Here is a 19,534-nt window from a genome sequence, read left to right on the forward strand (position 1 = left end):
TGGAGGGGCCCCAGGGTGTCCAGAATGGCCACTGGTATGGGCCTGAGACCCATCCTTGCCTGGACCACTGTCCCTTAGAATAAGGCCGGGGGTGGGGGTGAGGGGAGACGTTCCCCATTCTAGAAGGGATACGGATGGTATCACATCCAAAGTCTGAAGAAGAAACTGAATGTTTCTGACAGAGAGGCAGAACCAGTTAGGACTGATGAGGGATAGCCAAGCCCGGGGATGTTATCGGAGGCTTGCCTCTCGATTGCACGGGGTTCTGCGGAAGCTTGGGAGGTAATGGCACTGCAGGGTCTAGACGCAGCGAGGTAGGAGCTGTATGTATCAGTCCCAGCCGTCCACCTTTTTGTATTGCCAGCAACACTGGTACCAACAGGCTAAGCAGGTCCCTTGCAGCTGCATCTGCTTCTGGGGCGGTTGGGGACAGCACTGTCAATTGCTCTGCAGCGATCTTCCAGGGGACAGCCTGGATGGACCTGGCCCAGCTTCTGGAGGCAGCAATCCTCTCTCCCTAGGCAACGGGAGTCTCAGCGTCTCTGTCTCTTCTTGGCTTCGGTACAAACACACTCAATCGACGCACCAAACTTGAGAAAGGCCTCTCTTTTCTCTGGCACTGGTGAACGGGAACAAGAGGCTACAGGCAGGCTCCGGTGGGGCACTCTGTACCGAAGCTGATGTATTTGGGGTGCTTTTCCCGTGACATGACTCAAAATGGAGCCTCCATAAGCAGCACTTGAGCCTCCCCATTGTCTTCCTGTGAGCAGGGCTTGAATCCTTTACAAACGTGACATTTGTCACTAAACCGGGGTTCTCCCACACATAACTAGGGTGGGAGTGGGCTGCTGGCCAGCACAGGCTTAGCACAAATCCATCAGGGCTTAAATCCCAGTGAGGCATCGTTCCAGTACGGAGAGAAAAATTGGTCAAAAGTCCTAAAATGAAACCCTAGCACTAAGAACTACATAAGGCTAAACGACAACTAATTAACTAACTTCTAACAACGGGATACATACACAGAGCGACAAGTGCTTCCCTCACAAGTCTGGAATCGCTCTGACAATCACTGGCGATAAGAAGGAACTGAAGAGGGTTGCGGGGGGCACACATCTGCAGTGGAATGGATGTGTGCAAGGACTCACAGAACATTCACCTTCTCTGCATCAGCTGCCTCTCTCATGTTCCCATGCGTTTTCCATTTCTAGATAGCCCAGTTCTTTTCCACGTGTTTATATTCAATGCAGGGGTTTAGGCAATTGCCCTCAAAGGGCAGCGACTCTATTGAAGCAGGTAATTTGGACCTAAATTAGATATAGGAGCTGGACAACTGCCAGCTATTAATAACAATATTTAGGACCCCTTTAAAAGGGAAGTTGCTTAAGTAGACATCCCCACTGAGCAGAGGGAGACACGGCTTGTGACTACAACAGCATATAGGGACAGTAACAGAACGACAACAAAAAGTGAACAAGCAGGGTCACATCTTAGTATTAGTTGCATGAAGCCTGATGTATGTTGTGCCAGGAAGAGGCCAGAGGCTCCTGTTCTGCAGAAGGTACCAGGTGAAACCATAAGTGACAACAGTGTCAGGTAACGTTCTTTGATGTACCTATTGGCAGGTAGCAGAGCTGTCATCAGCCCTACCCGCACAGTTCTATTAATGATCTTATTAACAAAGCACCGGAGAATGGTCCACACAGGGCTGGTCCAGCTTTCTTCTGATGGGCACAAGTGACTCCTTTATCAAGGCTTACCAGCCTAGGAAATCTCCTTTCCTTTAAGGGTGAACCTGGCCCACTTCTCTGCAGTGTCTTTGGCAACTCACTGCTCCTCTCCCATCAGATAGTGTCAAGGCTAAGGCCAGCACCAATGGGGCTTAAATTAAGATCAAAAGGCAACAGAGGTGATCAATTTGCATCCATCTTCTCCCTTCTATGGCCTTCACTCTGCAATTCCTGTATTCCTCTAGCAGAGTCACACCAGCAGTTACAGATTGCATCCCCTGCAGATTCAAATGGCCCAGCCCTGCAGTCTGAGGTAGGTGAGCCGCTTACACACCTGCACCTGTGCTTACTGAATTTGTTTCTGGGCTTCTGCACCTGTGGCTCTGAATTGTTAGGCCAGGCCTACACTATAAGCTTACATGAGCACAGCTGTCATGCAGGGCTGTGAAAAGCCCACACCTGCGAGTGATGCACTTCAACTGCCCTAACTCTGTTGCAGGCAGCACTATGTCAAGGGGGGTGGATTAACCACGCTGACAGGAGAAGCTTCACTGAAGCGCTACAGCTGGGCCGCTGCAGTTTAAGTGTAGACGGACCACTGGAAGGAGTCTTGTTTTGAGGAATGGTACAAAGCAGGAGCCTCCTGCTGTAGAGGAGAGAAACTGCTCAAAAGACAAAAGTGCTTTTCTGATTCTAAACTAAAAGACGTGTGGACTTAGCAACACCAGACTGTTCCCTAATTCCCATACCTGGAGCATGAGAAAGGCTAAACATTGGCAGGTTTCGGTCTCTGCATGCAGGGACCAACTCATGGCAAGACTGTTCAGCAGAAGGCGTAATCTTCATGGAGACCCAACTCTAGTCATGGTGAGTTAACTGACTGTTCATAAAGAGATGTACTGAAAGGAGACCAGGCTAGAGTTATGGAACGCACAAATGTGCGTGGCCACAAGGCTAGGGCAGGTAGTATCGTAGGCACTAGAATACGGAAATAATCCTTGAGAGCCTGTTTGCATCAGGAGCAGCACACTTCAGCTGTACCCGTGTGAAGCTTTGCACTTGGGAGTCCAGACATAGAACATCATGAAATCGTGAACCAATGCACCCAGCAGCCTGACAAAGCCCAAGGGCCATTTGGGGGAACTAAAAGTGCCAAAATGCAAAAGCTCAAAGATTTAGGAGGAGGACAAAACATTGTTTTATTTTAGTCAAATCACAACACTTCTTTTTTAAACTGTTGTCAAAGTGTACCTACAATTTTCAATTACAGATTCACTTTTCTGAAGGTTTCCTGGGAACATTACAACTTGCCTCCTTCGAACAGCTGAAATAATCCCACACTAGTAATCCAACTAAAAAAAAAATCCATTCCAGCAAATAGTAAGAATACACGAAGTTACAGTCAACCAGACAGTTCAAAGGACAGCCATGGAGTCTTCAACAGTTTATTAGAAAGAATGTAGACATTTAAAAAAAAAAAAATCCCCTCTGCTCTTAACACAGATTGAGGTTTTTCAGTTTTGTAATAAGCTGGTCAAAATAAACGAAACAGAAACCCAATAGTGTATTAATGTTTTGTCACTTGTTTCCATACCAACAGTGCAAATACAATTTGGTCTAAATGTACAGATTGACAAGCAACAATGTACAGCCAGCCACTTTCACCCCTCTGTACTAAGAGATGTAAAAGCTTGAGGGTCAAACAATACCAAATGTACAGGCTTCACCCATTTAAGTTAGGGGGTCACTAGTTTTAGCTAGGATACATCTGGAACACTAACTAGTGATTAAATACAACAAAGTGAAGCAATTTGTTTTTCCTTTTTATTAAAACATTAGTGGAATACACCTGAAGACACCGCAGAGGTATAGCGTGTTACCAGTTTAATTTTGTAAGCCAATTAAAACATTGTTTCCGTCAGTTGAGTTCCAGGTATAAAAATCTGAAATTTTAAATGATCTGCAGTCCACACCGTGAGGGGGAAAACGCTAATTTACCACTTCCTGTAAATTGAGAATCTTCCCATTGTAATTATGTCTTATGAGGAGGCAAGGAGGCTTTAAGCCCTTTTTATTGCAACTGATTTTGTAGCGATTGCCTACACCTCAATTGTTTTTTGGAAGTCTGGAAAAGTAACTTTCCTGCATAACATTATTGCCTCATGTGGCTTAAGACTGCCCTGAACAATGGTACACACCAACCATCAGTGAAACCATTTAAAACAGATTGAACATGGGTTAAAGGATGCAGTATCTGCCTTTAGAGCGATCAACTCAGGAATTCTTCGGTTATGAAATGTTGTGATGAAGTTCTTTCCCCAAACCCTGAAGACGACAGTTCTCCTTACTCCAGATCTGGCATTTCTGAGGATAAAGGTGGCACGTTAGTGTTTGGGTTTTGTTTTGAACACAGATCACCTACAAACTGTTGCACTAGGGGCTGTACAGACATGATCCCCGCACCAGTCTAAGGAGCATGCAGCAGACTTTTCTAAGAATGCTTCTGCTACTTTGTCCACCGGTGAAAAGACAAGTTAGGTTCTCAAATACGTGAGCAACTTGACAACGAGTCCTCTAACCGCTACATGAAATACAAGAGGTCAGTCAATTAGCATGTACATAGCACCATGTAGGAGATGCAAATTAGTCTCTAGCCTCAACAATTGTTGTTGGGACTGCAGCAATCTGCAAAGTTAAAAAGTGATGCTTGCAACTCTTGGGAAAGTTTATGACTCTATATTCGACAGTCCGTTAGACCACACTGCCTAGATGACAGATGTAAGAGTTAGACCTGTATTGAGTACACACTGCAGGTTAACTAGAACACAGTGACTTGTGTCGACATGCAGCACAAAGCTTAGTGCTGGCAAGCTCTCCACAAGACTGTCCTACTTTGGATGAAACAAAGCTTATGCAAGACTAGTGCTCAGAAAAAAATTTGCACGCTAAAATAACTTACTTTCATCATCACTGTCTGGTGAATCCTGGAGAAAGAAGAAAAAAGTTAGCAAATAAGTCAAGCTGTTCCTGAAGCTGCTCCTTCTGCCCTGACACTAGCTCAGTAAACACCACCACTAAACTGAGGATGTTTAAGACATACTTTTGATCAGATTTACTGTGACAACCTCCAGGAAGGACTCTATACCTCTGGTACACCCTACATGCTTCAAGGCAGAATTACCAAGAACCACAGCTGAAGGTTTGTTCAAGCACAACAGCTGTGGTGGTAAAGCCACTACCATTTGAGGTCATTGCAGAGGACACAAAAGTAGGTTTTCCCAAATCTGATGTTCCCCATAAACTACTTACATCATCTGCTCCATCTACTTCTGGCAAATCTACATCTTCATCTCCACCCATGTTGTTCATCATCTGTTATAAAGGGAACTAGTGTTAAATTAGAGACTTTGCCTCACTGACGTTTTCTTATTCTCTGTAAAACCCAAGGAATACTGCATTCCAAGTCTAAAAACAGTCCCAATTATCACAGAGCCCTGTTCCACTTGGTCAGTCTCCACTGTGCTTTCTGTAAACCCTTCTACACAAGTGCAGTAGTTACTGCATCTTCATTAAGAATATTTCATGGGAAGAGCCCAAGAAAGAATGCAGAGTAGCTCAATTAGTATAAAATTCAAGATTCAAAATATTGTTTTAAAATTTACTGCATCTCAATCTGATGGAAAGTCAAATTAATGCATTAGCTGTCCTCTACCTCTGAAGAGGCATGTTAAGTATAGGTTTGGTCACAAGCACAAATAAATCTGGTAATCTTATCAGAGGCCACAGCCACACAATCTGTTGCACAGCTCAGAACTGGCAGTCTCTGCTCTGGAGAAGACATGCCTTCTATCACCACCTATGTGCACTTGGTCTACTGCTTCTGAGTGCTGTGCAGGCCTCCCTTGGCACTAAGCCTGGTTCTTCAAAGTGCAATTAAGAGATCATCATAAGGAAAGATTAAACATACAGAAGAAGCAGCCAGTGAAGTGTTTTTTTTTTGTTTTTATATATTATGTTTGAAATTGCTACAATTCTAAAATTGATTTGCTTTAGTTGGAACCTGCCAAGTCACCCATTTGGTGCTGGCAACAGCTGGAGTTTAATGTGGAATGAGTGTGCATTGGTACTGATGTCTTAACAGACCAAGTGGCTCCTTGGCCAACTAAAGTGGTCTGATTGCCTAGCCACCAGCTATTGCTTGCAGCCAAAACCCCAAAATGGAACCCAGGCCTTTGGGTTCTCCTCTTCCCTCACCTCCGAGAAGCGATCAAAATTGGACAGGTCTTCATCTGAATCATCTTCCCAGTCTTTCCAGTTGTTGAAATCCACACTGAGCCAGTTGAGCTACACAGGAATACAAACAGTTATCTCCTTGAGGGAGAAATATTTGTTCTAGGGTTGTGTGGGGGTAGAGGAAATAGACAGGAAAAGTCTTCCCTCACATTAGCAAAATGTAGGCAGGTTCTTCAAGAGCTGCCATTTTGTTTGGAGAGGGGCTGAATGACAGTAAATACTTAACCCATTCATCATTTGGCATGACATATGGACTCTCCATAATTTGAGTGGCAGTGACCACTGCTTCCATGAGTATAACCAAAAAACAACCAACCACACTTCAAGCCCCCACAGAATAGAAGTGTACCTTTGCCTTCTCTTTTGTTAACCTTGGCCATGACTGGCCAGATTCTCCTTTTCTTAAACAACACAAGATAGATCTGTCTGTTCTTTTATGCTTGGATTCCTGGAATGAAAGAATTGTCCTATTAACATGGTAGAGTCAGGATATAGGAGCAACTTCAGTAAAATGTATACATCTAGCATTCACCCACCCATTTGAGAGGTCATCACTCAGTTATGCTTGAGAAGATGAATAAAGTATATACAGTAGCTGCCTCCTGTCACATGGCATGAAAACTCTTTACAATGAATGCTTGAATAGATCACCAAAGTCTACTGGAGTGTCTACAGAACATTGCACTGTGATTTACCATGTACTAAAATAATCCCTCCCCCCAATTTTGGGCCCAGGATTCAAACTGAGGACAGGACTGCAAAAAGTCATTATCCATCCGAGACTGAAACCCCACACTCCTGCACAGGAACATTTTACAAGCTAGTAAATATACCTGCTCTAACAGGCGCAATGATGCTGATTGTGTTTGTTTTTGGTCCCTTGAGAAAGATGGACAAGAATAAAGCAAGGAGAGCTAAGAAAGGACGTGCAAGAACAGTGGTGAGAAGCACACAGAAGTGCAATATGTACGTACTCAGGAGCAGACTTTGACATGCCACTCTTCAAGTAGCAGAAAGGACGGACCAGAAATCCCTTTCTCAGACAAAAATTTCTTTAGGTATGCTAAGTTACTAATGGGGCTCATTATCCATAGTATCCAAGTACCTCACATGTTTAGAGTCCCTTTTTCTTGTATAATTATTAAGGGTACAGAGGACAAACGTTCAGAAAATACTTACATTTGGATCAATATAATTAAAAAGATCGATTTCATTTAAATGCTTAAAGTTATCACTTCCGCCAAGACAACTGTAAGAGAAAAGAATTAAGCTAGTTATGTAGCTGGACTGAAAAGTCCCAAAGCAAACATAGTTGAAATAAAATAAAGGTACTAGCTATTTAGTTAGAAAAAGGGTCAGGTCAGCGTTTAGATAGTGAAATTTCTCTTCCACTTGACAATGATTTCAGTTATTTACCTGAATGTAAGTTTGGATTTTTCAAAATTTACATTAACATCTTTACTGTCTTCAACGCAAAATTCAATAAAGACGTAGTCCCTTCGGTCATACCACTTCGCAGAAGCAGGCTGCCTAAAAACAGACCATTTAGTAGAATTAGATCAAAACTGAAAACTTGTGCCATTTAATTAAGTCTCTGTTAAAGAGAAATTATTTCTTAATTTTTTTTAAAGATCTGAGCTTTGGTACGCTCTGTCCTATTCTGCTAGCACATTCAAGGGTGGACATTGCCACTTAATGCACACTTCCCTCTTCCAAACAGCTTTAATAGCATCTGTCTAGTTTTCACTGCAATTAAAGCGACTTTCATCAGCAAGAGAAAGTAGTCTTTGCAGTTATGAGATATATTGTACTAAGCTGCTTATTGCAGTGTGAGTAGCAGCCCAAATGGAGCTTAGGTTGAAAAGTAGATAGAAGCTGGAGAGAGAATAGAAAATTACTCAGTGTTTAATCCCCCAAAAGCATTGCAAAGTGGTAACACTCCTTGAATGCTTAAAAGTTATCACAGCTCATGAAATGCAATGAAGAGATCATACACTTAAGGCAATCAGGCCTCTTGTCTGATAGCAAGAACTCAAAGGTACTGGAATAGCAGAATTTGAGTGGTTCCTATTTAGCCAGACTCAATATATACCTGTTTTGAAGCAAGTTCTCTAGTTAAAAACTCTATGAAATAGAAAAGTAATCAGAAGACTCAAGTTCCTGAAGATGAGCTGGTAAGAAAGAGTAAGCTCAGTTTAATTTGCATTTGAATGCTATTAGAAATGGCCAGCAAGCGCACAGGTTTGTAAACAGGACCTAGACAGACAGTTTTAAGGAGAGTAGTCTTTCAGACTTAGCAATGAGATTTTTTCTGCTATTTAGAAGTGCTGAGATTTATTAGGAGTTAGAAATACACTTCACTTTATTTATAAAACCCTCCCCACAAAAGCTGCTATCCCTCCGCTCCAAACTACCCTATTACAAAAGCAGAGAGTGGGCAGGAGCCATGTAATTACAAGTTAAACTAAGGAAAATACAACAGGGGCATCCATGACAAGTCTCCAGGAACTGTACCATTTTGAGTTGATCATGTCAGATCTCAGCCTAAGTAGGATAAAGACTTGCTCAGTCCTTTATGGAGGCCTCAAAAGAACACACGTGCAACAGTATATGCACTTCACAATTCAGTAGGCGGTAAACCAACTCCCCAGAATAATACAAATCAGATCTTTTGCTTTTTGGATAAGATGTAAAGCTGAAGCTCTGACCACACAAGGTCCATCGAGATCTTGTGTCACTTGTGGTACAAACAGCAGTATCAGTGTCCTGGACAAATTCTGACCTGGGTAATTAGATTCTTACTTCTCATTTCCCTCCATAGCTTCGTTTCCCCTCCTCTAGAGCAATCAATGCTTTTGCTGCAGAATGGAAACCACACCGCATAGGCGGCTGTATTTAGGTGCCCAGGAAGCAAAGCTAGTAAAGGAGACAGCATTCTTTCAGGGTGACAGACTTTATACAAATCAATTTATTAGCTTTGCTGTCAAGGTTTTGAGGTCCTTATAAGTTCAGTTGCCTAGCCTCTATAGGTCACTTTTAACACCAGCTCTAAACGGATCCCTTGTACGTGTCTAGTGTTGGAGGAACAGACAAGACTTGAAAATTGCCTTATACTGAAGTTCTCACTAGTTGGTCTTATATTAAGCAGGAAGTGGGTAGACTTGATCTCAGGACCTTTAAAAGAACTGAGCGAGTATGATTTAATGGCACTTTTTGGTCAATGGTGTTATAAAAGAGACAGGTTCTGTTTTGCAGCAGGATGTGGTTGTTCCCATCTGAATCCAAGGCCTGAGCCAAGTGTTAGCCATGCCTAAGTCCTAGTTACACTGACAAACAGAACCACACCTTAACTGTAGGGCAGGGTGGGGGGAGAACGGGACTCACTAGGGTCACTAAAGATAACTGCACAAGCAAGCACCTTCCACATGTCTCAGTACCACAGAACAAGAGTGGAAATCCTTTGGCTTCCCTACAACTTGCTAATGCTACAAGCAGGCGCAAGTTGGAGTACCATTTCTACTAGAAGTAGGACAGTGTTAAGTGTCAGTATACTCATCTGACAGGAAGAGCTAACATGCTTCAGTATACCCAGTTGCATACTTCCCAGCAAAACCTGACAGATCAGTACAGCTGACATGCAAGCCAGGCTGGATAACTGAATTTCTGCATTCTGGAGGAAAGACTAGTCACCCCCCTTTGCATAAGCTGCTGTTGCCATGATCACAAGACAGGAAGCATTTTTCACAAAGTGCAATGGACTTTGGGATACCTTCCTCCAGAGACCTGGGAGGTAGGACAGTAGTAACCCATTTATAATGTTAAAGGGCAGATCTCAGATACAGAGAACCGCAATGCTGGAACACAAATACAGTCCTGCTCATGAGTTCAGTAAATCATTCCTATATATCAGAAACTTTTAAAGAAGTGGTCTCAAGGTTTTATTCTTTAATAAATTTTGACTACCTCAATATACTGGCTAACAGTTAATTATTAATACCACAGAAGTCTAGAGCGTTCAGTTGCATCTGAAAGAATGGGTATTTGCAATTTGTATATACAACACATGTAAAGAGCTAAGAATGCGTGGGACATTAGCTTTTTCCTGCCATTACATGGAGGGATTGAGAACAAGGTGCTCTGCAGTCCAACCCTCCCTGTTAAAGAATTGCAATAACCTGCCAAAAAGAGAATCTTAATACAAGGACAAGTTCTCAGACCATTTCAACAGACCACTGCTACACTTTTGAAAGGTAAAGCTTTGAGAAGATTCTGACTCAGACTCTCAGTTGACTGAGTCAAGCATGAAGTATTCTGCAACGTTTGACACAAAACCAATAGCCAAGCACATTTACATGCACCATTACACATTTAGCAAGGGATTTTCTCCATCCATCTTATAATGCAATGTTCAGCAGGTTCTGTAAGTTTATTTTATGAACAGAATTTTCAGGGTTAGTGTCGGATGGTTTTCCCAGCACACTAAAGGCAGTGTTTCGGTGTTTAATTTCATTCTTGCCAGAAAGAGTAAAGAGCTGTTCTGAACATATAGCTCTAGTATGCTTCTGTCCAGTTACTGCAGCAGAGTCTACCTAAAATTATTCAAGCACTACTCTGATTATACTAGGAACCAAGGATAAGAAGCTTGAAGGAAAGAAAATGTTTGTAAAACGGAAACTATTTATTTTATTTTTGTTGAACTTTTAATTTGTGATGTCTTACTTGAGAGGTTAAATCTGAAAACACAGTATAACGTGTCGTTTGAGAGTATTCCAGTAGCACAAGGATTTTATGTTGCTAAGTGAGCAGACTTATTTTAGTGGACATGGTTTTAATCAAAATCTTTTTCAAGTGTCTTACTTATTAAAAAGCACAAAATCTGATTCACAATCACACTGATTTTGAAGCATTAGGCAGAGGAGAGATTAAAGAGGCTAGGACTTTTCAGCCTGGAAAAGAGGAGACTAAGGGGGGATATGATAGAGGTATATAAAATCATGAGTGGTGTGGAGAAAGCAAATAAGGAAAAGTTATTTACTTGTTCCCATAATATAAGAACTAGGGGCCACCAAATGAAATTAATGGGCAGCAGGTTTAAAACAAAAGGAAGTTCTTCTTCACTCAGTGCACAGTCAACCTGTGGAACTCCTTGCCTGAGGAGGTTGCGAAGGCTAGGACTATGACAGGGTTTAAAAGAGAACTGGATAAATTCATGGCGGTTAAGTCCATTAATGGCTATTAGCCAGGATGGGTAAGGAATGGTGTCCCTAGCCTCTGTTTGTCAGAGAGCAGAGACAGATGGCAGGAGAGAGAGCACTTGATCATTACCTGTTAGGTTCACTCCCTCTGGGGCACCTGGCATTGGCCACTGTCAGTAGACAGGATACTGGGCTGGATGGACCTTTGGTCTGACCCAGTATGGCCATTCTTATGTTCTTATATGGTGGTGGTGATGGACAACTCAATAGGGAAAAATGCAAACTTTGGGATAGTATTCTGAGAATTTCAAAGACAGCTTCTAGCCATGCACAAATAGTTGCTACCACAGAAGAGACCCACTTTATTGGCAATTCTTGCACCAGCTCTACGAAGACTGATCTGATAGCAAAGACAACTGACTGGGTTCACAATTATGTTTTCCTATGCTCCACAGGAAAAAAGTGTTTCCATTAAGGTCTGGTTCTATCTTTCTGGGACCGAGCATAACCCAATAATGCCCACGTAGGAATTAAAAAGTTCCCTCTACCACAAACAGTGATCTTCAAATGTGAAAAGATTACCCCTAGAATTAAATGGGGGTTCCGTTCCCAATTCCTTAAGCCATGTGATAGTAGGTGATAGTAGCAAGAGGAAATACACTAGACCTATGTTTAAAGTTTGAATGATCTCGTTTTAGAGTAGCAGCCGTGCCAGACTGTATCTGCAAAAAGAAAAGGCGTACTTGTGGCACCTCAGAGACTCATATAAATTTGTTAGTCTCTAAGGTGCCACAAGTACTCCTTTTCTTATCTCTTTTTAGATTTACATACTCTCTTCTCCCCCCAAAATGGCTTGCTGCAGTCAGGTTAAACTGCTCTGGAAGTCTTGATCTGGATGGCTATCTGCTGGTCAGTGTTTAAAAATTAAGCTAAGGTCGATGGCAACCTTAATTTAGGCCCCCACATGATGTGCCAGGAATCAGAATTTCATAACACAAACAGTAATGCAAGATGCACCAGCACTACGAGCAGAAATTCCAGATGAGGTAGTACTGTGTCTATCTTTTAATTTTCCTGGAAGAAAAGAGACTAAATTTTTTATGGTGCACTTGTGCAGTAAGGTCACTCCACACCTATATAACCATTATGCAGCACTAACCACGACACGTTGCCTGACTAGTAGCGGAGAAATGTGATCTGGATTTTCAAGGGCACCAGTTGCACGCATTATCATGAAAGCCTACCATTTTCCTCTCTTCCCTCAGTGTAACCAAGTCCATCTCACAAGAACCACCACCTTTCATCCAGGAGGGCTGAAAAAGTTCATTTAATATTGCTTCTAGTTGTTCAAGTGGTCACTTGAGCTACAAGGAATGAGGCAGAGTTCTATCACAACTTCTCGTTAAGTCCTAAATGCACTATTAGGATTGTCCAATATTTCAAACAATTTGTACCATGACACTGTCATGTACCCGGAAAGTAAACGGTATCTTTAGCAGAGTTAAAGTAGTGTTCTCTGGCCCGTTACAATAAGTAGCCTTCTCCATACAAGTTATCTGTATTTTACATTCTGGTGCCCTTTGCCACTAGATGAAACACACACAAGGAAACCAGTTTCATTTACTTAAGAATTATGACCACAGTGCATTAGATCAGAGCCAATCACTTCTGTTTGCCATTGTTCTCAAATAATGAAAGACCACCTCAGCCCTACTGGTAAATTGGTGTGCTAAACCTAAGTGACTAGCACATCACACTGTGCTATGTTTCATCTTGCATCTTAATTCCTACTTTACAGTGACCTCTTCACTAGTTTCCATCTGATGAGAATCCTGCCAAATTAGCCATACTTGTCTGATGTAGAACACACTGCATTAATGCAATGTGGAAGTGACAGACTACACAGGAAACCACCTGGAAGTTACAGCTGGTGCAGAATACAGTGACTCCTCAGCTTAGCAAAGTTAATTGCATGGACTATATTAAAATCAATGCTCCAAAGATGGCACTGGTATCCTCCCGCATTTGCAGTTCAAGGGGTTGCTAGTGACTGTGAAGTGCTAAAATAGATTGGGGTCCTAGACACCAAGACAATCTTTCCCCATATACCACCACCATTCAAATCAACCCCAGGTTATCTTGTTCTTTCCCTGGTATTGAATGCCATAGGGGTCTAGGTTTCACTGAAGGGATCTCTACTGTATAATTCTCCCCCAACAAGGCCCGAGTTGGTTCACTTTATTGACATGCTGCAAAGTTGGTTTGGGGAGCAAGAATTTATCTGAGGGTCTGATAGTGGCAAAGAGTATTTTGGTTCATTGATGAGTGTGGGATTCAGTTTTAGGTAATGAAACTAGCTTTTATTACAAGTCATTTTACATGTGTACCCAGAAACAAGGCAATAAGCATCTTTAAAATATATTAAAATAGTTATGAGGATGCCTGTATGTATATTCTAGAGCAGTGGCTCAAACTTTTTTTTTACTGGTGACCCCTTTCACATAGCAAGCCTCTGAGTGCGACCCCACCTTATAAATTAAAAAGACTTGTTTATATATTTAACACCATTAAAAATGCTGGAGGCAAAGCAGGGTTTGGGGTGGAGGTTGACAGCTCGCAACCTCCCCCATGTAATCACCTCGTGACCCCCTGAGGGGTCCCAATCCCCAGTTTGAGAAGCCCCTGTTCTAGAGATTCATCATCTGGTCTGGTACCATGCTGCAGACCTGCAAAACTAAGCAATTCTATACTGGACAAAATACAATTGCCACAACCAGAATTCAACTTGGGAAGTTTTTGAGTAACACAGTAGTTGGGATCTCAGTTATTTTATGATATGCACACACCTAATATTTTACATTGCTTTGGAATGTAAATGCTTGTACCACTTTACAAATGTTTAGGCTTAACACCCTCCCGAGTCTCCATTTTACAGAGAAACAGAAAGAGAAATAAGGCCATACAGGTGAAGTGGCTTGCTCAAGATCACAAAGCAGGTCAGAAGTCAAGCCGTGAAGAGAATTCAGAGTCCTATCTCCCAATTCCCCTAGACCATTACTAGTTCATGGTCTGCCAGAGTAAGTTTCTTGTTTCAGTTTCTGTCACATTTTGCTGCTTGAGAAACATGGTTTGTAAGAAGATTAACACACTAAAGAACTTAAACAGCCAACAGCAATTAATATAGTGGCTTGCATTCCTTAATCCACAAGAGAAAGCAATGAAACTGCTGTCTTGTGTCCCATTTATACTTAGTTTTGGACTGTATTGAGGGCTGCTGCTCCAGAAATATAACGTAAGTGCCCAATCCCTCAAACAGGGAAGCCGTAAGATAGCTCAGAAGCCGATCGTTCCATGAATTCTTAAAGGGGGGTGGGGGGCAGTTACAGGTTTGAGCGACAACCTCAGGTGCTCCTAGGAGAGACAGGAAACCTGGGAACCCTGACAACACCTCACCTTAATAAAAACAAAGGCTGCTGGTTACATCCAGCCCCTCCGGCTTTACTACTCAGCCCCTGGGCTGTAGGGACCCGCCTCCCACCCCCAAATTACCCTCTCTCACACCCAGACAGGTGATCAAGCCTAAAGGCTGAGCTGCTCAGCCCCCCACCTACCCCACGTGGCCCCCCGACAGCCCTCCCCCAAAAGGAACCCTCCTCCTCCTCCTCCACGTGCCCCCCGACAACCTCCCTCCTCCCCCACGTGGCCCCCCGAAAGCCCTCCCCCAAGCCCTCCAACCGCCCTCCTCCTCTCCCCCCACCTACCCCACGTGGCCCCCCGACAGCCCTCCTCCCACACACACCCCAAAAAGCCCTGCGTCCCCTCCCCCACCTACCCACGTGCCCCCCGAAAGCCCTGCACCTTCCCCCCCACCCCACGTGCCGCCCCCCCCGGAAAGCTGCGCACCCGACTCCCCATCACCTCCCAAAAGCGCCCCCGCCAGGGCCGCGGCCTTGCGGGGCCCCTCCCCGCTGCGGGGGGAGTAGCTCCCCCGGCCCCGGCCCCACAGGCCGCGCCGCCCCGGCCCTCATCCCCTTCCCCCCCTCACATGGCGGACGGCGGCAGGGTCGGCTCCGGGTCAGGCGGCTCCCCGGCTCGGGGCTCTCTGGCGCGGGCGGGCAGCGGCGAGAGGGACCGGGTCCGACCAGCGTGAGCCAGCAGCGGCGGCGGCTCCTCAGGGCTCGGCCTAGCACCCACAATGCACCGCGCGCTCGGGCAACGGCGGCTGTTCCAGGCGCTGGTGACGCAGCAAAATACCCCGCGCTCCCGCCTCTCGCCGCACTCCCCGCTGCGCATGCGCCGGCGCCCGCTCCCTCAGCGCGCTTTGCGCCCAGGTGGGCCCGACCGGACGCAGAGCGCATGCGCCCCAACCGCCTCGCGGCTCTCGGCCTTCCACGCGCGCGTGCTCGGGGCAGCCTGCTCCGGAGTGCGCACGCGCGTCTCCCACCGTCGCAGCACGCACGCGCCTAGCCTCCCTTTCGAGTCCCCTAATTTGCCCCCGGCCCACGCGCGGCGCATGCGCCGACGGCTCCCGCTGTTGCTACGGTGTGTGGGCACAGCTCCCCGGCCCAGGATTGCCATGGAAACGAGAGTGGAGGCTGCTGGGACATGTAGTTTTCTTGGGCCATGGTGGTGCCCAGAGAAGGGGGGGACCGTGTCTCTAGCAGGGGCAGGTGGGTCTGGGGTCACAACAGCTGGCACCCCCGCCCCCCATTTGTCCACCAGCTGCACAGCTCCTCCAGGGCCAGGGTGCAGGTCCCCTCCCCGCTTCCCTTTAAAGGGCTTTGAGATCCACAGGCCTCAGGAGCCAGAGCCAGGCCCAGGCCCCCACGGCGCCCGTCAGAGGCCACGGGCGCGGAGCCCCTTCTGCGCGGAGAGGGCAGCCCTGGAAGGCCTGGACATCTAAAGCAGAGAGCGGCGGCTGGGGGAGATGCGCTCTCTTGCCAAAAATAAAGAGAAAGACCCAGTCTTGCCAGAGGGCTAGAGAATGACCCACGGTAAAAGCAAAAACCTCAGCATAAAGTAAGGCGCAAAGCCCCCCTTCATGAAGGAAATAGCCATGCACACGATTTGCTCCTTATTTACGAGGGCTCCTCCTCCACAGCCTGTCTTTTGGGAGCATTATAAAACAGGCTTGGAAAGGTCAGATTTTTATCGGCAAATGTCCATAAATGTCGGTTTCACCGGGCGCACACAACCCTACGAAAAAATATCGTCCTACACTGAAATGTTAACGACAGGCAGAGGAAAATGCGGGCTTGAGAACTTTCGTTACCATTATATCCTGCCCGCCACCCACTACAGATTCCCACAATTGTGGACATGTAAATAGAGCAAAAATATTAAAGAAGTTTACGTATAAAGATGGATATCCATCAAAATATATATCAAATTCCACCACGCCTAATTATAAGCTCTCCTGAGTTGTCTGGGAGATAGGAAGCAGGCACCCGCATTGCAGCAGGGGCGGGGGGGGGGGCTCTCATTAGAAAGCCTTAACATCCCAGTCAACAACAAAGAAACAGATTCCCTCCTTCCAAAACAGTGAGAGAAGCTGAGTTCATTAGCCTTTCCAATGGATAAAGCTGCATTTTCAAAACAGGGCAACATCCAGGCAGCGAAGCAATTGTCTAGATAATCATAGAATCATAGACTATCAGGGTTGGAAGGGACCTCAGGAGGTCATCTAGTCCAACCCCCTGCTCAAAGCAGGACCAACCCCAACTAAATCACCCCTGTATGGTGGGTGTTCTTCCTATTTTACAACTCAGGAAGTTGAGGCACCCGGAGAAGAAGTTACTTGCTCTAGGTCAACCCGGGAAGCCGGTCACAGGGCAGGAAGAGAATGCAAGTGTCCTGACTCCCTGTTTTTTGTTTTAACCACCAAACCATCCTTCCCGCAGGGCAAAAATAAAACATCATCTGGATTTCTAACACTTATCCCCCTAACAACAGCATAAAGGGTGTAATATGCTGCCATTCTATCAGACAACCAGTCAAATCGATAATTAAGCCCTATCAATGCCCCTGCAGACTCAAAGCAACATCTGGCAGGTTAGAATAGTTCACACTCAGCTCTACCTCACACCAAATGGGACTCTGGAAGAGATCCTTTCAGGTTTTACCCCTTCTAGTCTCACCTACCAGCCTCTGAATGCAGCCTACTGGAGTCCTCAGCTACTTTCAAATCCTATCACTTTTCTCTAAGCGCTGAAGTCTTAATTAAAACGATCGAGCCCGGCTCCCTGAACCTCACACTCCAGTATTCTTCCCAAATTTGGCTACAGCATCCGGCCCCCTCTGCTCCATCTTCCTGCATCCTCCGAAGGCTTCCCACGGGAGATTCGGAACTCTGCCTGCTTGGATTTACACGGACAGACAGTGATTAACAGCCATATCTATAGGGCTTGTGCGCAGCATGAGGGTCTTCCAGCTAGCCGCTCTACCTGATGTTCCTTGCTGCCTGTATTCTCCGCAGTGTAGCTAATCAGTTTGAATGAGTTGTTCCACGGCCCAGTTTCTAGTGCACCGGGGGAAAAGCGTTACTAAGCAGTGGCAAGATTCCCATTTTCACCGCTCCTGCCTTTTCCTTTCATGTCACTTAGGATTTCACTGGGCATTAGCTCCCTCCCACCACCTGATGGTCTTGAAAACCTCCCTCTGCACCGCACTCAACTTTCTGGACAAGGACAGGTTTGTTTGTAGGCCTGGGGAATGAGAGAGAAGCAATCAAAGACATCTCATTACATGGTCATACACGACAATGCCACTAAAGTTCTAGAAAAGCAGCGTTTTAAAATGGCAGGTATTGTCATTTACTTTGTACATGCCTAGCACAATGGGGCCCTGGCCTGTCTGAGGCTGGCAGGTGCTACTGCAATATGCATGTTAACACCCCGACAGCAAGTACAGGCAGGGACTCCACCCTCAGAGTTACACAACAGGGTGTAAAGAAGGGATGAATGCCAAGAAAAACTTCCCACCACCGCCAATCCAAGGAAGTGGTGGAAGATCCATCAGCTGAGCACGGAGTTGCCAACTCTTGTGATTTTGGGGGTATTTCCAAAAGCTCCCAGTGCTGAAATCAAGAGATCGCAAGGACTGTCTTTTTCCTCTGTTTTTGAACAGTACCTAGCACCGTACAACAAAGAAACGCTGTAGCCCAAGAGAGGTCACTGGACTGGGCCTCAAGAGACCTGGCCCTGCCACTGGCCTGCCAGGTGACCTTAGGCAAGGCACTTTCCTCTCTGTGCCTCAGTTTGCTCATCTATAAAATGGGGGTAACGACACCTCCTCTGCAAATTAAAATCACTAGAGAGACAGGGATGAAAAAAGTAAGTCCCTAGCCTTCATGGTGGCAGAGAAAAGCTGAGACACGTGAAGCGAGTGTAACCTAAAGCCTCAGAAACCAGAAGGCAGATCAAAAGAACGTGACATTTCTTTTTATAAAGAGGTCATGATTTTTAGGCCAATCTCATGATTATGTTCATAGAATCATAGGCCTGGAAGGGACCTCGAGAGGTCATCTAGTCCAGTCCCCTGCAGTCATGGCAGGACTAAGTATTATCTAGACCATTCCTGACAGGTGTTTGTCTAGCCTCCTCTTAAAAATCTCCTATGATAGAGATTCCACAACCTCCCTAAGCAATTTATTCCAGTGCTTAACCACCCTGACAGTTAGGAAGTTTTTCCTAAAGTCCAACCTAAACCTCCCTTGCTGCAATTTAAGCCCATTGCTTCTTGTCCTAGCCTCAGAGGTTAAGAACAACTCTTCTCCCTCCTCCTTGTAACCTTTTATGTACTTGAAAACTTATGTCCCTTCTGTCTTCTCTTCCAGACTAAACAAACCCAATTTTTTCAATCTTCCCTCATAGGTCATGTTTTCTAGAACCTTAATCTTTTTGTTGCTCTTCTCTGGACTCTCTCCAAATTGTCCATATCCTTCCTGAAATATGGCGCCCAGAACTGGACACGATACTCCAGTTGAGGCCTAACCAGCACGGAGTAGAGCGGAAGAATTACTTCTCGTGTCTTGCTTACAACACTCCTGTTAATACAGCCCAGAAGGTTTTTTTGCAACAGTTACACTGTTGACTCAGATTTAGCTTGTGGTCCACTATGACCCCCAGGTCCCTTTCATGTTGGTAACATCGGAGTCATTAAAACCTGGAGCAGACTAGACAATTGAGAGCTCTAAAGGGAGCACCCTGGCATCACCCCCGGGGGATGAGGCCCCTCAGAGATCTTCTAACCTCTGAACATTAGAATTTGCAACTGAACTTTAGACAGCAGGTAGGCTGACCAGACAGCGAGTGTCAAAAA

General features: G+C 45.2%; 1 protein-coding gene across 2 annotated transcripts; it reads right to left on the bottom strand.

Annotated features, from left to right (window-relative positions):
- Positions 1-3,158: 3,158 nt before the first annotated feature.
- On the bottom strand, positions 3,159-15,557 carry PTGES3 (prostaglandin E synthase 3). 2 transcript variants are annotated; one of them, XM_073318992.1, is made up of 8 exons: positions 15,261-15,527; positions 7,437-7,550; positions 7,200-7,269; positions 6,370-6,468; positions 5,982-6,071; positions 5,037-5,099; positions 4,687-4,711; positions 3,159-4,091 (listed from the first exon to the last, which is right to left on the bottom strand). In XM_073318992.1, the coding sequence occupies exons 1-8, from the start codon at positions 15,506-15,508 to the stop codon at positions 4,072-4,074; spliced, it is 729 nt and encodes a 242-aa protein (XP_073175093.1). In that variant the 5' UTR covers positions 15,509-15,527; the 3' UTR covers positions 3,159-4,071. The 2 variants fall into 2 exon arrangements, with proteins under 2 accessions (XP_073175093.1, XP_073175094.1); XM_073318993.1 differs by lacking the exon at positions 5,037-5,099 and having other exon boundaries at positions 15,261-15,557.
- Between the last annotated feature and the right edge of the window lie 3,977 nt (positions 15,558-19,534).

This window comes from Lepidochelys kempii, chromosome 20, assembly GCF_965140265.1.
Source record: "Lepidochelys kempii isolate rLepKem1 chromosome 20, rLepKem1.hap2, whole genome shotgun sequence".
NCBI lineage: Eukaryota > Metazoa > Chordata > Testudines > Cheloniidae > Lepidochelys > Lepidochelys kempii.

Coding starts and splice junctions, on each gene's coding strand:
- PTGES3 (XM_073318992.1), bottom strand. CDS start 15,508: ATGCGCAGCGGGGAGTGCGGCGAGAGGCGGGAGCGCGGGGTATTTTGC. Junction 7,551..15,260: donor ACCCTGCCGCCGTCCGCCAT/GTGAGGGGGGGA, acceptor GTCTGTTTTTAG/GCAGCCTGCTTCTGCGAAGT. Junction 4,712..5,036: donor AAGTAGATGGAGCAGATGAT/GTAAGTAGTTTA, acceptor TTCTTTCTCCAG/GATTCACCAGACAGTGATGA.